A 15,901-nucleotide genomic window follows, 5' to 3' on the forward strand; every position below is an offset into this window, starting at 1 on the left:
GTCGACCATAAAGATAAAATTATAGCGAGTGATATAGCTTTCATACATGTATATGTACGTTGTCCCATAAACAAACATCATGCTGAAATCGAACGAAAGCCTTGTAGTGGCTAACACCTGAAAAATCTATCATGTGTTTTAAAAACATTTTCATGCAATTAAAAATGAAGTTAACAATGACCAAAATTTACATTTTCCTATTATTTTTAATGGGCATGTTACCATGATCATATGACATAAAATAAGACAGATAATGTGATTAGTTTGAAATAACATTTTTTTCAAATGCGCACAGATTATGAGACACTAAATTCAACCCTAACCTATCATTAAATAAAATATGCTATGTAAGGTTAATGATATATTTTTATAGTTTATCCACTACCTATATAATATAAAGAGCGATTGGTTACGTGTAAAAACTTTTAATGGGCGAAGGAAAGCTTATTTGCTGTCAATTAATTTATGGTACACCTTACCTAAAAATTTTAAGAAACAATAAGGAACGTTAGGATAATATATTAAGAAAAAGTTTTTAAAAATTGTGAGTGTTAAATATAAAAATTAAAAATGTCGTCCCAACGGCCTTTGTAATACTAAAGTTTAGCTTTAAGATGGCCGTTAAAAAAAACTTTTGCAACAATTACCAATCAATATATAAACTCCAAAAAGGAAATTTGACATGAAAGAATTTATCAAACAAAAATATTGATAAAATGACGTAATAAATTTTCACTGAAACTGTCGAGTTATTGACCAGGTATTTTATTTAAAATCCCGGGAATGTAATCGGTAGAGCGTATTATGAGGGCAATGCATCGCCCGTCAACTTTTGGTTTCAAAAATGTACGTATTTCGTAGCATTCAATGATTGTAAACATAAATTAGTTTAGATTGTTAAAATAGATTTTCCATTTAAATTATTAATCATTTTTGCTTTATATTAATAGGATAATACAAAGGACGATTGAAATACTCGAAAAGTTCGCAGGTGATTTTATGTAATCTGTACGCGATTTCATATTTTTTTAAAATCTGTAAGTCTCCCACATTTTTTTTAAATAATGAGAATTATTGAATTGTCAAGTCGTACGTTGAACGACTGTATTATTTTGTAAAAGTTTTTAACATTATTAATCAGAAATATTTTGCCAGTATAACAAATACATTAATATAATTTCTTTTCGTGTTCGGCAGCACGCGGGAATGATCATTCTGCGCATTACACATTGTTTATGTTTTGTGAGCATGACAAGGTATGTTTATCCTTGAATAACATTAAGTGTATTGCCTGCTTAATTACTGTTTTAATTTTCAATGGTATTTCTTGTGATAGATTGCAAATATTACGTTAAAAATATTATTCAAAACAATATATTATACGTTAAATCTTTTTAGCTTTCAAAATTTAAAAATATCAACTTATTTGTTACACATCTGACAGCACTAGACTTCAACCTAATATTACTTTTTAGTCATCAATACATTTAAAGAGAAAAAAAATTCAAAATTTTTCATAACCCGTCTCGACTGAGAGTGTAAAATCCGGGAGCTTACTCAACCTTTACTAGTCTGATTATCGACTGGGCACATACATATACATATAAATTTCATAAAAAATTTTTAAATTTTGATATTAGTTCACGATTTAACATTGAGGAAAACAAAGTGATCATAATAGCGGTGTCAATATTGATGACAATGAATTAAGTTTCATAAGATATAATAGTTAATAACCGATAAGACGATATTTTTAATATCTTTCGTGCTGTTGAAACTCAATAGTTTTACAAAATGTTTCAGACGATGTAAGAGTTTCTAATAACAAATATTTTACAGCAAATAGAGAAACTGATATCAAAGAATAAATATAACCGCTAAATTTATAATCAAAATAATAATTTGGACAAAAACAGGTACGGCCACGGTCTTTGTTATGACGGTTACGCAACATACGAGGTTCTCTGTTAATTACGAAATAAATGATTTACAATCCGCGTCCATTGTTAAACTTGAAATGACTATATGTTTCAATGGCTAGTCGCGGAACTAGAGCCTTATCTGGTTCCATTTGTTATCCGCGTCGAGGTGACGGCTTTATGGATATAGTCGACTGAGAGATGAACCATTCTAGGATATGTTAAGTTTCGATTTGCGTCCAAAAAGGTAAAAAGTCCAGACAAGGCAGGGCAGGGGCGGCGGAGGGCGGAGGGTCGCAGACATTCGCTAATTGTCGGCTGCAGCGGCGCGGCGCGCACGTGGGGCGCGGCGCGACGCAGGTGCCGGCGACCTCGCGCTATCTCGTCTCGCCGCCCGAGGTCGCGATGATAACGCACGCACGCTATTTCCGAACGGAGCCTGCCCGCCACCGACACCGTCGCAAACGCACCCGACACCGCCGCAAACGCACACGCGCCCGACGCGTCTCACACTGACCGACAGCTTGAAGCGACGCGACCGCCGGACTACAATACCGACCGACGTCGGAGCACTCCGCTCGACGACTGAGCGCACCGCTCTCCGTCTCGGAGGGCAGAAGAGGCGGGAGGCGCGCGACCTCCGGAACCCCGCGGCCCGCGCCAGTCAAACCGACCGACGAAATCGCAAGGCGGGGAGGGGAGGGAGCGCGGGTGGCGGCGGCGGCGTGCGGGGCAGCGGGGAGGCGAACGCACGCGGCCGAGCGCAACGCGCCGCTGCACCGTCCGCCTCAGCACTTTACATAACGCAGCACGGGGTGCGCGCTGCGCTCGCGAGCGAAACGAGGTCGCAGCGGCGCGCCGCGAACACCGGCTGAATTTTAACAGGCGCATAGGCCGCGGGTGATGAAACGGCGGCATGAGTGCGCCGGTGACGTGTCCGACAAGTTAGTCGGTCGCCGCCGGAGTCACTGAACCTCGACGCTGGCAAATAAGGTGAATGGAACGTTGCAACCGAATCGAGCGGCGCGGCCAACGGTGCGGACGTAGGAGGCGACCGAGTGGCGGACCGCGACGAGCCTCCCCGCGCGCCCCTTCTTCTGGCGACGCTTTTTAGCTTTCTAATAAATTGTGGGCAGAACGGATGACCTCAGTTCTCTTTACAACGCAAAATATTTTACACTCTGAACACCTCACAAAAACTCACGCACGAACTTCGCATTACATTTAAAAGTCGAACGGTATATCACCTCGTCGCTATCCGAATTCGGTGACAGCTATTTAAAACTATAATAAAACGAACGTAATAAACAGGACGTTAGGTTTATAGTAGAGCATTAAAGTGCTGATAAAGTGAAACTAAATTCGACGTCACAATGTAATGGGAGTAATTGGATTTCTCTGCTGCGTTTGCGATGTACGCGAACTCGCAGATCTAGCGCGCCTACGCAGAGAGCAACTGGCACGTGTTATCTTTATCTGTACAATTCATAATGTTTATGTCTACGGTAGAATATATGAGACTCGTTCATATATCGAACGTCTGTAGAATTTAATTCGAAACGCCAAGTTGTATAATAACTGAACAGGCACAAGCATTATATTTTTATTTGTGAAACCTAAAGGAACGTTATGAAAATGTATCGCATCGCGGAAAAGTTAAAAAAGGAGGGAGTGAACGTTATTCGGAGAGCGGCTAACAGGAACACATAAGTGTAGAGTGGCTGCAGGTTCCGATGGGGGCAGCGGGGAGGGACGACGCATGCGTGCGTCGGCTGACCTTGGCGCGGTGCAGCGTGCAGCCCGGGCCGCCGTCCACCCGCACGACCGCACAGGCACCTCCCCCGCTTCATGTGCCCCGTGTAACCACACCTGCCGGTTTAGCAGGTTGCGATGCGACCTAGCATCACGCCTAGATTCTATTTATGGAATGGTCAGATAATATGAAATCACATATTATGGCTCCTAAGTGCTGATATAGCTTAGAAAATACATTAATCTCTTTTTTCAGATAAGTAGATATTTCAAGTTAAACAATTAAATAAAGGTTTTAAAAGGTGGTCTCACATCTTTCTTTTTATTTTTTATTATTAAAACCAACATGTCGCTCGCTATTTAACAAAGCTATAATAAATACATTTAAAATATAAATTGATAAAGCTATGATTTCAACTTGCAATAAATTTAATGTAATAAAGCAATACAAAATCTCATTGTAATTCCTGCAATCAATATGAAACACAAAGCGACACGGGAGTCGAAGTGGAAATGCAAAGGGGGACTCCACCCACCGGATGTCGAGATAGGAGTCGGTATCGTGCGAAAGCTCCCTCATGCAGTCAGTGTTAGCGATAAAAGTAATGAATTCATTATACGCTACCGCATAACACTTCGAACCGGAGATCAAAGCTTTGTAAAAAGTGCCAATTACTTCGAGTTACCTAATGCTCTTTCAAACATAAAACTTCTACTAGGCTGACATGACCGAGTACAGGTGTTCTGGGGTACTAGGAACACTTAAAGATCGCGTTGAAGTCGTAAAAGCTCGTAAATATTTCGTTATTGTTAAGGCTTTATCAAAAATTGTAGAGTCGAACGTCTAGAATAAAATTTTCATTGCGGCAGGATACGTTAGTGATAGTAAGCCTCTGGTTACATGTCCTGGGAGCAGTGGTCTATTTACCCACGGTGAAGCTAAGATAACTTATATGCCGTCTCGAGGTGGCCGCTCTGGGAAAACTTGAGAAGTCCAAAGTTTACTTCAGTGGCTAGCATATGCTTCTACAGTGGAGGCGGAGTCGTGGAGAAAGTTCAGGATCGGTCCACTTACCCTCCAGCTAAATGCAGCAGCACCTACCTCCAGATTAAATGGGGTAGCAGTGTAGATGCGGCAACAGTCTGTCTATCGGACATGATAACCCTCCACTATCGATTTATGTTTTTCTTGGACCGGACTCTCACTTGTTTGGTTTAAAGTAGACAGGAAGAAAAGAACACCTAACCTAAGACCTTTTTTACCGAATTACGGTTGGCAAAGGGGCTAAAGCGCAAATCCGCCGCAGGCATCGGGGAAGTTCTTGAGAGTACTCACTTTCTCGGTATCCTTGGCCACTAAGTATTTTTTCGAAAATCAGTTGCCCCCATTAGACAAAGAGGCCGAGAAATTAGTTGCGTTAGACTTCAGTGCGCTTTTTTGCGAGTAGAAGAGGAGATTTTTTACCCTAGACCTACCCTAGAGTTTTGATGGTGTATAAGCTTTCCCGGGTCTTATAACAATGACAGAGGGACATTATGGGGATTCTATACAGACATAATCCTTGCCCTCATAATGACGAATAAAGGAAAATGTTCCTCAAGGAAAAAAAAAACAGTAAACTACGTGTTTTATTTTGGGTACTTCTCTGTTAAACTCCTAACCCGTGCCTTTAACAATGTTAAGAAAAGGTGTAATTCTATGTGAAAACAAAATAAAGTTTCTGCGATTAGGGCGGTTCGACGACTATAAAATATATTCATATTAAAAACATCAAGCAGGCGCATAATTTTGAATTGTCAATTAGTCCGTGAATAAGCTACACCGCTAAGCTCTTTTAAAATTAAATCTATGTTTGATGCATTTACAACAATAATTAATTAACACCACCAATATCTCAGTATTATCGATAAAAAATAACATTGAAATCATTGCGACTATTTCTTAAGGCGCATAATAATCAGGTTCCATCGAGACTTCCTGTATGGTTTCGGAAGCGTGCAACTGCTTCTAGGAATTGGTTCACCTTGTCAACGACGTGTGTGCGGAGAATTATTTGTGTTAACTACAACCGCATGGCTTCATACTTCTAAACGACAGAGGTAAAATATACTTCTTCTCTTTACTGTTTAGTCTAGAAATAGTATTATACACAGGGTGATCAGTTACTGGTGTAAGCCTTAAAGAACAAGATTACAGAAAAAATGAATAATGTAATGATAATATGAGTATAATATGAAGAACCGTTTTTGAAACATTAAATACAAATATTAATAATTGTTTGCTATTTTTTTCGCGCATATTTTGTACTGTCAGAAGTTTTTGGCCTGTTGCATTCCAATAGAAATATTTTGTATTGAAGATGATTGACGAACACTTTATGCCGGGTAATTGGTGTAAAAGCTTTTAAGGTTTTTACTGTCCAATTAAATGTGCCTTCGATAATTAAAAGTTTTAATTTCAATAACCTATCATTATGTATACATTGCCAAATTTAATATTGTAAAAATAACAAACATTTTAGACATCGAAATATGCTGCCAGACTGGCGAGTTTTATCCCTGAGTAGATAGAACTTAAGGGTAGTTTAAATGTTCTTCAATTTACAGGACCGATATCACCCCTGTATTCAAAAGTCTATAACGCTTGAGCATTAGCTTAATTAGAGATATAATTTACCAAATCGCACTATGTATAAGTGGGAACATTACAGAGCAATAACATAACGTGTTTACGGATAGCTTAGAGAACGTGGCTCAAATTACACGCGGAGCTATCGAGGCGACACGTGTAGTGATGTAGATGTGTACACGCTGTAAAAGCTATTGTGCAAAATGATAAAATGTATGTGTAAGCCACACGAGCCTTTTAAAACGTCAGCACGGTATAGAAATCTCTGGTTAGTGTCACGGTACATTAATGTTATGTACTAGGGTAACATAAATTGTTGAGATTTAAGAGGTCTCGCTAGCAATTTTTACGAAAATGCTTATATATTCTCATAAATTATAAAAAGGTAGCTAACATTTTTTTTTCACTTCCTCGAGTCTATATCAGAAGTAGTTCAAAATTTATAAATAGAATAAACTGTTATGAATTAAAAACCATGTAAACCAAAAAAAAATTATTCAATTTTTTTGGTTATATTTAATTAATTTGCTATCATTGTTAATAGCTCCGCCATCACTGACCTTTTTAAGTTTCTGCATTCTTAGTATTTGTGAAATTAGAACTAAAACAAATTGACTGATCCTATTACGAATGTAACAAGGAAAGAAGCATTGAACCTCTTTCGATATTATTAATAATACTCTGTTTATCTATTTATTACCTTTGTTTTATATCAATTTTTTTTTACATATATATAAAAAATGACGATGTCAGGATAATGCGCTGTTGTAAGAGACTTTAATTTTATCGTCTTGTTACCAAAAAAAGGAGCAATGTTTAACTATTTCATTGAAAGGTTCGATTATATCGAAAGTCAATTTACCGATATAAATGAAAACTGGATTTTGGGGTCGACGAAGTATTAATTATTAGATATATTATAAGTATATAGTATTATAAGTATTAATTATTAGAATTGAATCTAGTATTAATTAATGATATTAGAAATTGCACTTAGCGTATACTAAGCGTAAACAAAGGAGTCGTTTGAATTTAAAGAAGATTTAGGCCTACAACTCACCTATGTTGAATTGGAATTAGCTACATGGTAAAACGTCACCAGGTCCGACATCCCATTTTTTAATTTTTTATCTTTACTTCGCGATTCAATACTTTTTTTAAGAATTATATAATATAATATTCCTACCTGTGATATTTTTTTAAGTAATTTATTTATATATTATTAAATTATAACATTTGATATTTATTAAATTTGTAGTCCGATTGTTTTGTTAAATTTTTGATAAAATATTACGTCAAGTTCAATCAACCGCAAAGTTTTTAAATTGAAAAGTAATTTATTATGAATCTTTGCGAATAAAAGAAATTGGAGTTTGTAATATTAAAATAACCGCTTTTTCTACATCCATACGAATGTATTTACGGTGCATATACCAAAAGTACGTTTTTTTTTAAATGTTTGTCTGTCTGATTGTGCCGGCTAATCTCTGAAATGCCTCAACAGATTTTGACGGGACTTATATTGGCAGCTAGCTGATGTAAACAATAATTTAAGCTACTTTTATTTTAAAAAAAATCTAATTAAAAAATTAAACCAAACCTATTTTTTTAATTCCACGCGAACTCGCTGGCACAGGTATTACAACATAAACTAAAGAAGAAATTTTTAAAGGGATCGAATTTTAGAAAACCTCCTTTCTAAAATATTCAAAATATTTTGGCATCCATAGAAATTATTAGATTCATTTTCTGTGACGACCTCACGTCTACATTTTCATTAATTTAATAATTTTTTTTAGCTATTTGTTATGTTTTGAGTGAATAGAGATATAAAGGAATGGGAAGATCTGTTGAATAAAAATAATAGACATGGCTCAGCGGATTAGCAAGTTGAAGTGGCAATGAGCAGGTCTACATAGCGCACAGAAGAAATGGCCGCTGAGCTCTTAAGATTCCGGTGTGAATTCTCCCACCAGCACGCACAGCGTATCTTATAAGATCGTCGGAAGACGCTGTATACAGGCCGCTTACAACCACTTCTATAAGAAATCTATGGAGGAGATCTATGTGCAGCAGTTGAAGTCAAATGGACGGCTGAAATAATGAAGGTAATAAAGTGAATATATGTATTGACTTCATCATCAAGAGTTACATTTTAGTAATTATTATTTTTAATATTTTTTTGTAAAACTTCGCATTTGCGCTAGTCGCCGTTAAACTTGATGACATCTTATTAGCCATGTGATTGCATTAGAAACTACTGTTCTAATGCGACACCAATTCTTAAGTTACGGCAGTACTGTTTACCAATAGAGTCGGTTTTTTGTTTTGAAATATCTTAAATCTTATTGTTCGTTGGTGATCGTCTTCTCTAGGAGCTCCCTTAACTGTTATATATTCTTTCATACGAAGTAATTCCAATTTTAATGGATTTAATGCATAAGATGCACGCAAGACTCGTAGTTGGTATTAACGATAGGTTATATGTAAAAGACGCAAAACAAAAGCGTGTTGAACTTAGGCCAAACGTTTAATGCGTTAAAATACAAAAACATTCGGAATTTAGGCATGTAACGGTATATTACGGGCGTAGCGGTTGTCATCTAATGCATAGGCAAATCGTGAATACGCTTTGGTTTTCCAAATGGCTTCCTCCTAGCGCTGTATTTACAAGTCTAAGTTCGGTTTTCGTCGATGCGGATGTGGGATAGGATTTAAGAAATATTGAATATTTCAATGGAATATGTCGACGCTTTGAACGGAAGCGGATTATGTAAAATTGATTTGTACGAGGCGCACTCGGCGTCACTGACTTTTGAACTGGTGAATAGTGAATAAACATTAATTCCTCGCGAAGCGAGAGCATTCACTTTACGGTGACATCCATATACGATGAACATGACACGATGTGACCCCGGGTTTCGAAATTAAAAACCGTGTTTATGTCTTATCTAAATATCATACGCTACGTATTTTTAATTTCGCTAGTAAGCAATGTCACCGACGTACGTCGAACGATTGGTGAAATATTCTCAAATGGAGACCAAGAACAGGTAGACGGGGCATAGTTAGGCCCTTGTCGCTGTCGGGTAGTGCAGCAGCCATCGTGGTGATATTTGAAGGTGGCCTAACCCTTGCATTGGGTTTTTTTTGGCTGATATGATGATGATAAATTTCACTACTTAGGATGTCATTCACGTCGGAAGACGGTAATGGAGCGCACTATTTGATTGGAAAAAAATACCTGCCTCCTCATTACTTGGTCAAAGTTAATACTAGTAAATAAATACTAAAGATAATCTAAATAACGACAGGGATAACTAAATTACGTTTATTAAATATATACTACAACTTATAAAGTTATTAAATAATATGTACTGCAACAATTAACTGTTGTTATTAGAAAAAATGCAATCATGCAGTAATGTGTTAAGCCGACGTAATTAACATTTGAGTATATATAAAATATAGTACCGGCTAAAAACTATATACATTAAATTATTGGACTTGGACGGGCTTGACTAATGGATGACAAATTGCAGTTTCAATAACGCGCGGTGGCTTCCTTATTCGAATGGGTGAACGTCGTGTCACAAGAGACGCACGTAGCAATCGCTGGGCCTCCGCCCCGGCGGGGGCTCCGATTTAGTTTGTCATTTCAATTCCGTGCAACTAAACAATGAGTGGTGGAAATGTCGGCACGGCCGGCTCGGGAGCACGGCGCACGCGTCCTCAGAGCATTCGCAGGTGGCGAGGTCATACGATCCCTTTCACCGTTCTGTTCGCCGGGTACTCGCGCGGCCTTACGCGAGCCTTCGTGATGCACGATTTTTCGCTCGTTTTGTATAGTAAACAAAAAGATTCTTTACTGTATGGCAGCTAAATTTTCGGTAATACACCCAACTCTGTTTATACGATTTTTAAATAACGCGGTTCACCAATAACAATATATTAGCTTTTTTACGCGTTTTAATACGAATCCTGACAATTTTTTTTCTGATTTTGAGTGCTTAGAGAAACATATCTACGTTTCTGAAAGCTAGATACACTGTATAGATATATACAGCAACAAAGAACAATTGGGAGAATACAAAGTTCTTTAAACTAAACAGTTGCACTTGATATCTGCACACCTGTCGTATCTGCTGATGAAGGCATTTCGGTTCTTATAGACTGAATTTTGGCTGTACACTAATTTCATTTTATTTATTTGTTATAAAAATTAATTGCTTTCGTTTTATGAATACTTATGTAGTAATATGGATTTTATTGTTGTTCCTTTTTTACAGTTTTTAGAAAAGATATTTAAAGTTTCTGTATCATACACACATTCTTAAACTTGTTGAACATATACCCTAATTTATCATGTCATATGTTTTTTTACACGATTTTTTGCACACTTTTCTAAGATACGTATTTACCGTGTAAAAAGCGTTAGGTATAATTCCTATTGTTGACCGATAAATTTTTTTATGAAATTCTGTCGACTCGGAATGTCTTCCTCGTGACTTTTAAGTTTTTTTTAAATGTGAATTTAAGTATTTTCTTTCTTTATATTAATGTAAAATTTATGGACATTTTTACATAATCATTGTCAGTGCATCTCTACTTAAAGAATATATAACTGTTATTTATTAATATATTTTTGCAATAATAGATTAAAAACCTAATAAAAAGAATTCATACATACAAAATACTGCTCAAAATAATAAAATACTATACATGTTTTTTACCTAAAAAGAATTTTTTTTTTTGCAAATCGATTCCACCCATAACAGTTTTATAAATTAAATCGATTTAAAGCATTCAAGTTGTTATCGTCTGAGGATTACGCGTCAAATTGGCGTGGCAGCGCGGATAAGGCCAGTTATTTCAATATTACGGCACGCGTATGGCTACGGCGAATGCGAGTGGCTGCTCGCGTCCACTGATAAGTGTCGTGTAAACACGATAACACTGCTTACGGTCGGACCCGTTGCCTGCCGGTGATGCTATACTCTCTGCCTTACCACATATGTATAGCGTACGTTCGATTTTTAAATCTCAACGATTCCTTAAAGTTGCCAGTTTCCTACGTCATTTCTTAAATCGAACCAACTTTAAATTTGAAAAAAAAATCGTACACATTATGAAAATAAAAGCAGGCACGTGAATGTACTTTCCAGGTTTTTTGTCTTATAATAGTTGAATGGGGAGTCTAGTACTAAAAATAAGCGGCTCCTGTCTACCTCCCAAGTCTTTTCCTTTTGTTTCGTTGCGTGTTCTTTTGTTGGATGCAGATACAAGCCTGCATTGTCGTGTTGTAGCATTTTTTTTTCGCCGTGCCTCTACGTCGTTACTCTTTTCGCTGTAAAAGCTGTCTGTCTCGCCGCTATGTAAAATATGACGCAATGACATGTCAGTTCTAATTACTTTAAAATAATATCATCGAAACTTTGCAGAAACTGAAACTTTCTTGTTATTTACATTAATGTAAATCATAAATAAAATATTCACACGTCATTACTCTCGGTATGAAACAATGATACAAATACATTGTAAATACTATCAAAATGAAGAACAAAAGACAGATATACAAAACGTTTTCTGAGAAGTCTTATCCTGTTATTGAGTTCTCGTTGCGTACGTAGGTATAAATATGACGAAAAGATACGTGATGCCATTTACCGAGCCTATCTGCTTCGATAATGTACCGGGACGACGAGAACAACGCCTGACCGACGACACGACACCGTCGAGCGCTTGCACGTTACGCAACTGCGCCTTGTGCCAGTTTTAACTCATTTTTTTTAAACTATGTACTTTTAAAGTGTTTATGAATGCACCGAGCGGCGCGTACGATGCGTGTGCACATCGGCGGCCTGTCCCGCCCCGGAAAGCCGGTCGTCTTCACGGCACCGCACCCCCTCCCGCCCCGGCACACGCGTCGATCAGCTGACCGAACGCTCGTCCCGCGCCCGTGCGTCCGATGCGTCACACAAACCGCGAAAACAAATTCTAGCCGAAGCCTCTTCACATCGTACGCCGAGCCGCTCCACGCAGCCGATGTAGGAAAACACGCGAGGTGTAATAACAAGCGGCATCGCCCACGTACACGCAACAGGGCGGCGGCGAGCGCGCTACGCGGCCAAACAGCGTAAATCCAAATTACGCTTCACAAATCTTACCTTGTACGACAAGTACAACACTCGCGTCGTAAACGGAGCACTTCTTAAAAGTTATATAAAAGTTTACGAGAGTTACGAGTCGTTCGCCCGGCGAATTTTAAAAACATTCGCGCGGGGTTTTCGTCGCGTGCAACTAGAAACTAGATCATGGTTTCTGTTTAGGCGGCGGATAGCAGTCTATCGAAAATCACTTATCTTTCTCAAACTAAGCGGAGAAATGCCGTACGACGTTTACACGATGCCATCGGCGAAATTCGGGTTTCCTTTGTTTACGTGGGGCGGGGCGGACCGCGGGTGCGTGGCGTTCAAGGTCAAGAGCGGCGGGCGCGAGGTTAGGTTTTGCGACACGAGCAGCGAGCGCGGAAGGGCACCGGCGGGGCGCCGTGGGACTTACCGGTCTGGAGGCGACGCTCCTGGAGCTCGATGAAGCGCGCCGCCTCGAGCAGCGTGTCGAGGAGGCTCATGTTGAGGCGGCACGGCCGCGCGCTGTACGAGCGCGCCCGCTGTCACGCCGCGACTGGCCACGCGCGCCGCGCGCCGCTCACGTGGCCGCCGCGCCGCCCGCCCAATCGCAGCGCAGCGCGCCGGTCACGTGACCGGCACCACGCGCCAACCGCGCGCTGCCTGTGCGCGATCGATGCTGTTGCAGCGATCGAATGCACGCCGCTAGTGATGTACCGATCCCGCGAACAGCTGATTAGCTCGCTCCTTACTCATCACTCCGGTGCGAGTAACGAAACGGAGCTCCCGATAAATTAAGAACTATTATAGGCATATATTATTACATTACAAAACTAATTTACTAGATGTACATTACGCGAAAACAAGACAAAGTTTACACTGTTTTTTTTAAATAACTTTTTATTTGCCTTGTTTTCCTCTCGAGTTATATAAAATAATAATATTAATGTGTTTTTTACTTGGTTTTGTCTTCTTGACGTTCCTAATATGTCAGGTAAAAAGCAGACGATTTAAATTATCTGCTGATGCGATTCAGCCCACCTTATCAAGGAGTTACTAGTAACAGTTGCTGCCCTACGGTCGGCTCCCGCTGACGCGACCGCTCGCGCTTTGTTTATCTAATACTTTTGTTCCTCTCGCTCGCAGAGGTTCGGTCGGCGACTTCGGCGGCCGGCGTTCGCGTTTCGCCTACTTTTGTATACATCGGGCACAGCACGTGCGTCGCTCCACCCGACTTTCACTTCACCGGTTGCATTGCGCGCGGAATAAAAAAACTTACAACTAGTTAAAATTTCACTTAAATTTTGCACAGAATTCGCAACTTTCTTTAATAGTTTATCCTATTTTAATTTCAACCACATCCCTATAATATACAAGCAAGGCATGTTTAAAGAATTAAAATAGAAACACAGTCATTCAGTATTTGGTTCATAATTTATTACATTACCACCTTTACCCGGTAATCACTTTGTTTATTAATTACAAACTGATATTAATTGACTGCAATTCCACTAATTGTTAATATTTTCTTTGTAACACTAGAAACAAATATTTCGTTGGTTAGGTCGTTTATTACGAACACACAACTTCACATCTTTCATAAATTTAAAATCTTTACTAATTATCATTGATGGTATGGTACTGTTTTGTGAATAAAAACATTTCGAAAGTGATGTCATTCAAATTCCTTGGCTATTCTAAAGAAGTTTTTATATCCTACCGAGTATTAAAGTAAATAATTGGCATAGAATATGTTACAAATTTTTTAACAGTAAAAACATAGTTAAGTTACTTAAGGGTCATTGATTAGCTCATAGGAAAACAAGACTGTAAAAATAATAATAATTCATATGATCAGCGAAATTAAGACGTCTTTAATTAGGTTCTTAACTATCAATACTTTCATTCCGAAATTAAGTCAATTTTAAAATTAGAGTCAATACTATTTTTTTTGTTTTTTTTTTGGACTAAAAATAAAATATTAATAAAATCTTAGTACAAAAATTACTTAACATACAACCATAAATAAGAATTAATATAGTGGAAAGTACATAATGTCACAAAACAAATTATTTTTAATTTCTCGTAAGTAGTCATTAGTTAGTGTTTAAATATTATTTTGTGAACGAGTTCTGTCATAACGGTTCCTATATAATTTATTAAACAATCACGTATTAAAGATAGGCCATTTTCTTCTAAACGTCAACCAAAATGTTTTAATTTCTACTGAATAAATTCCGATAAAATAAATATCACAATTATTTTATTTAGAAATATATATATATATATATATATATGTATATATATATATATACATATATATAAATTAAGATTTATTTGAATTTTTGGATTACTATAATTCCATTAGGCTTTGTCTTTTTAAATAACATTAAAGGAAAAAAATAGACAAGAAAATATGTAACTGAAAGAGTGAGTAAGTCTTTATCATTATACAATAAAGCAGATAGATTATTAAATATATAAAATTATTGTGTTAGGTTATAACAAAATAAAATAACAATTTATTTTTTGAATTATAAGAGCTTCATTTTTGCTTTTTTCATTTTATTTACATCAAATTGAATACTATTGATGAATATTATATAAATAGCGTACTTAGAAAGGGTTTACTTACCCTCTACTAATATTGGATGTGATTAGATAGAATCTGTTCATATTAATTATTATCAATAAGTTTGAGTGTTGTGATCGTTGCGTGATCATAATTGTGTGCATGCGTTTAAAAAGGACAGACTGAGACATACAATTACATTAATTACAAAATTAATTACAGGAAAACAATTATTTATACATTTTAACAGCGTTATGTTATTTTAAATTAACGTGGCATATAAGTTCCTTAAGGTAGAACCCTCCCCCATCTCCCCTCACTGGATAGCTTGATGACATAGTCAAGGGCGGGGGAAGTCGTTGAATGAGGAAAGCGCCAGACTAGTTATCGTAGCGATTTTAAGCCTCCCGTCTTTGTCTTGCAGGGAACATCGACGATGATAATGTCTCTTGTCTGTGTGTGAACACAACTTTACCCAGTGCTTTTTCAAAATGGTATTAAGGCTATCTCTTAAAGGTCTCCCGATAACTTTAAAATGGTAATGAAATACTAAATAAGTTTTGTGTAAGAGTCTAAGCCGAGGTCTTCTCGGAGTGGCAATTGCGATGTTACGAATTTTATATACTTGAATTTTTATTTATTACTGTCCCGTTTAAGGGAAAAAAATATTAGAACCTTTACCTTGTAAAATATTTTATGCCAACTTTGTATAGTTTTTTACATTTACTTATCGTCCTCGTAGTTTTTTCAGTTTCAGTAGATGCGTCACTGGGTGATCAATGAAAATCGTTTCATGTGATTTACATCACCTTATGTTGAATAGTCACGTACCAAACGCGACCGCAACAAACTGTTTTTGTTTTTTGTGACTTCATGCACCTGTATATGTCTATTATTTATA

At 37.5% G+C, this 15,901-nt stretch overlaps 1 protein-coding gene across 2 annotated transcripts in view; it reads right to left on the bottom strand.

The window, feature by feature from the left end:
* LOC137924103 (max-binding protein MNT-like) overlaps positions 1-12,995 on the bottom strand; it is a 39,650-nt gene extending 26,655 nt beyond the window's left edge. Inside the window, exon 1 of one of the 2 annotated variants that reach the window (XM_068767424.1) lies at positions 2,479-2,489. Coding sequence is in view for 1 of the 2 variants with exons in the window: in XM_068767425.1 (XP_068623526.1) it covers positions 12,862-12,931 (70 nt within the window). In the remaining variant the exon portion in view is untranslated. Of the gene's footprint in view, positions 1-2,478; positions 2,490-12,861 lie in introns of those variants that run through there. The other variant, XM_068767425.1, reaches the window with a different exon arrangement.
* Positions 12,996-15,901: the final 2,906 nt, after the last annotated feature.

The sequence above is a fragment of the Battus philenor genome, unplaced genomic scaffold (genome assembly GCF_028537555.1).
Source record: "Battus philenor isolate CCGP_79_NKW_IND1 unplaced genomic scaffold, ilBatPhil1.0.hap1 SCAF_23, whole genome shotgun sequence".
Taxonomy (NCBI): Eukaryota; Metazoa; Arthropoda; class Insecta; order Lepidoptera; family Papilionidae; genus Battus; species Battus philenor.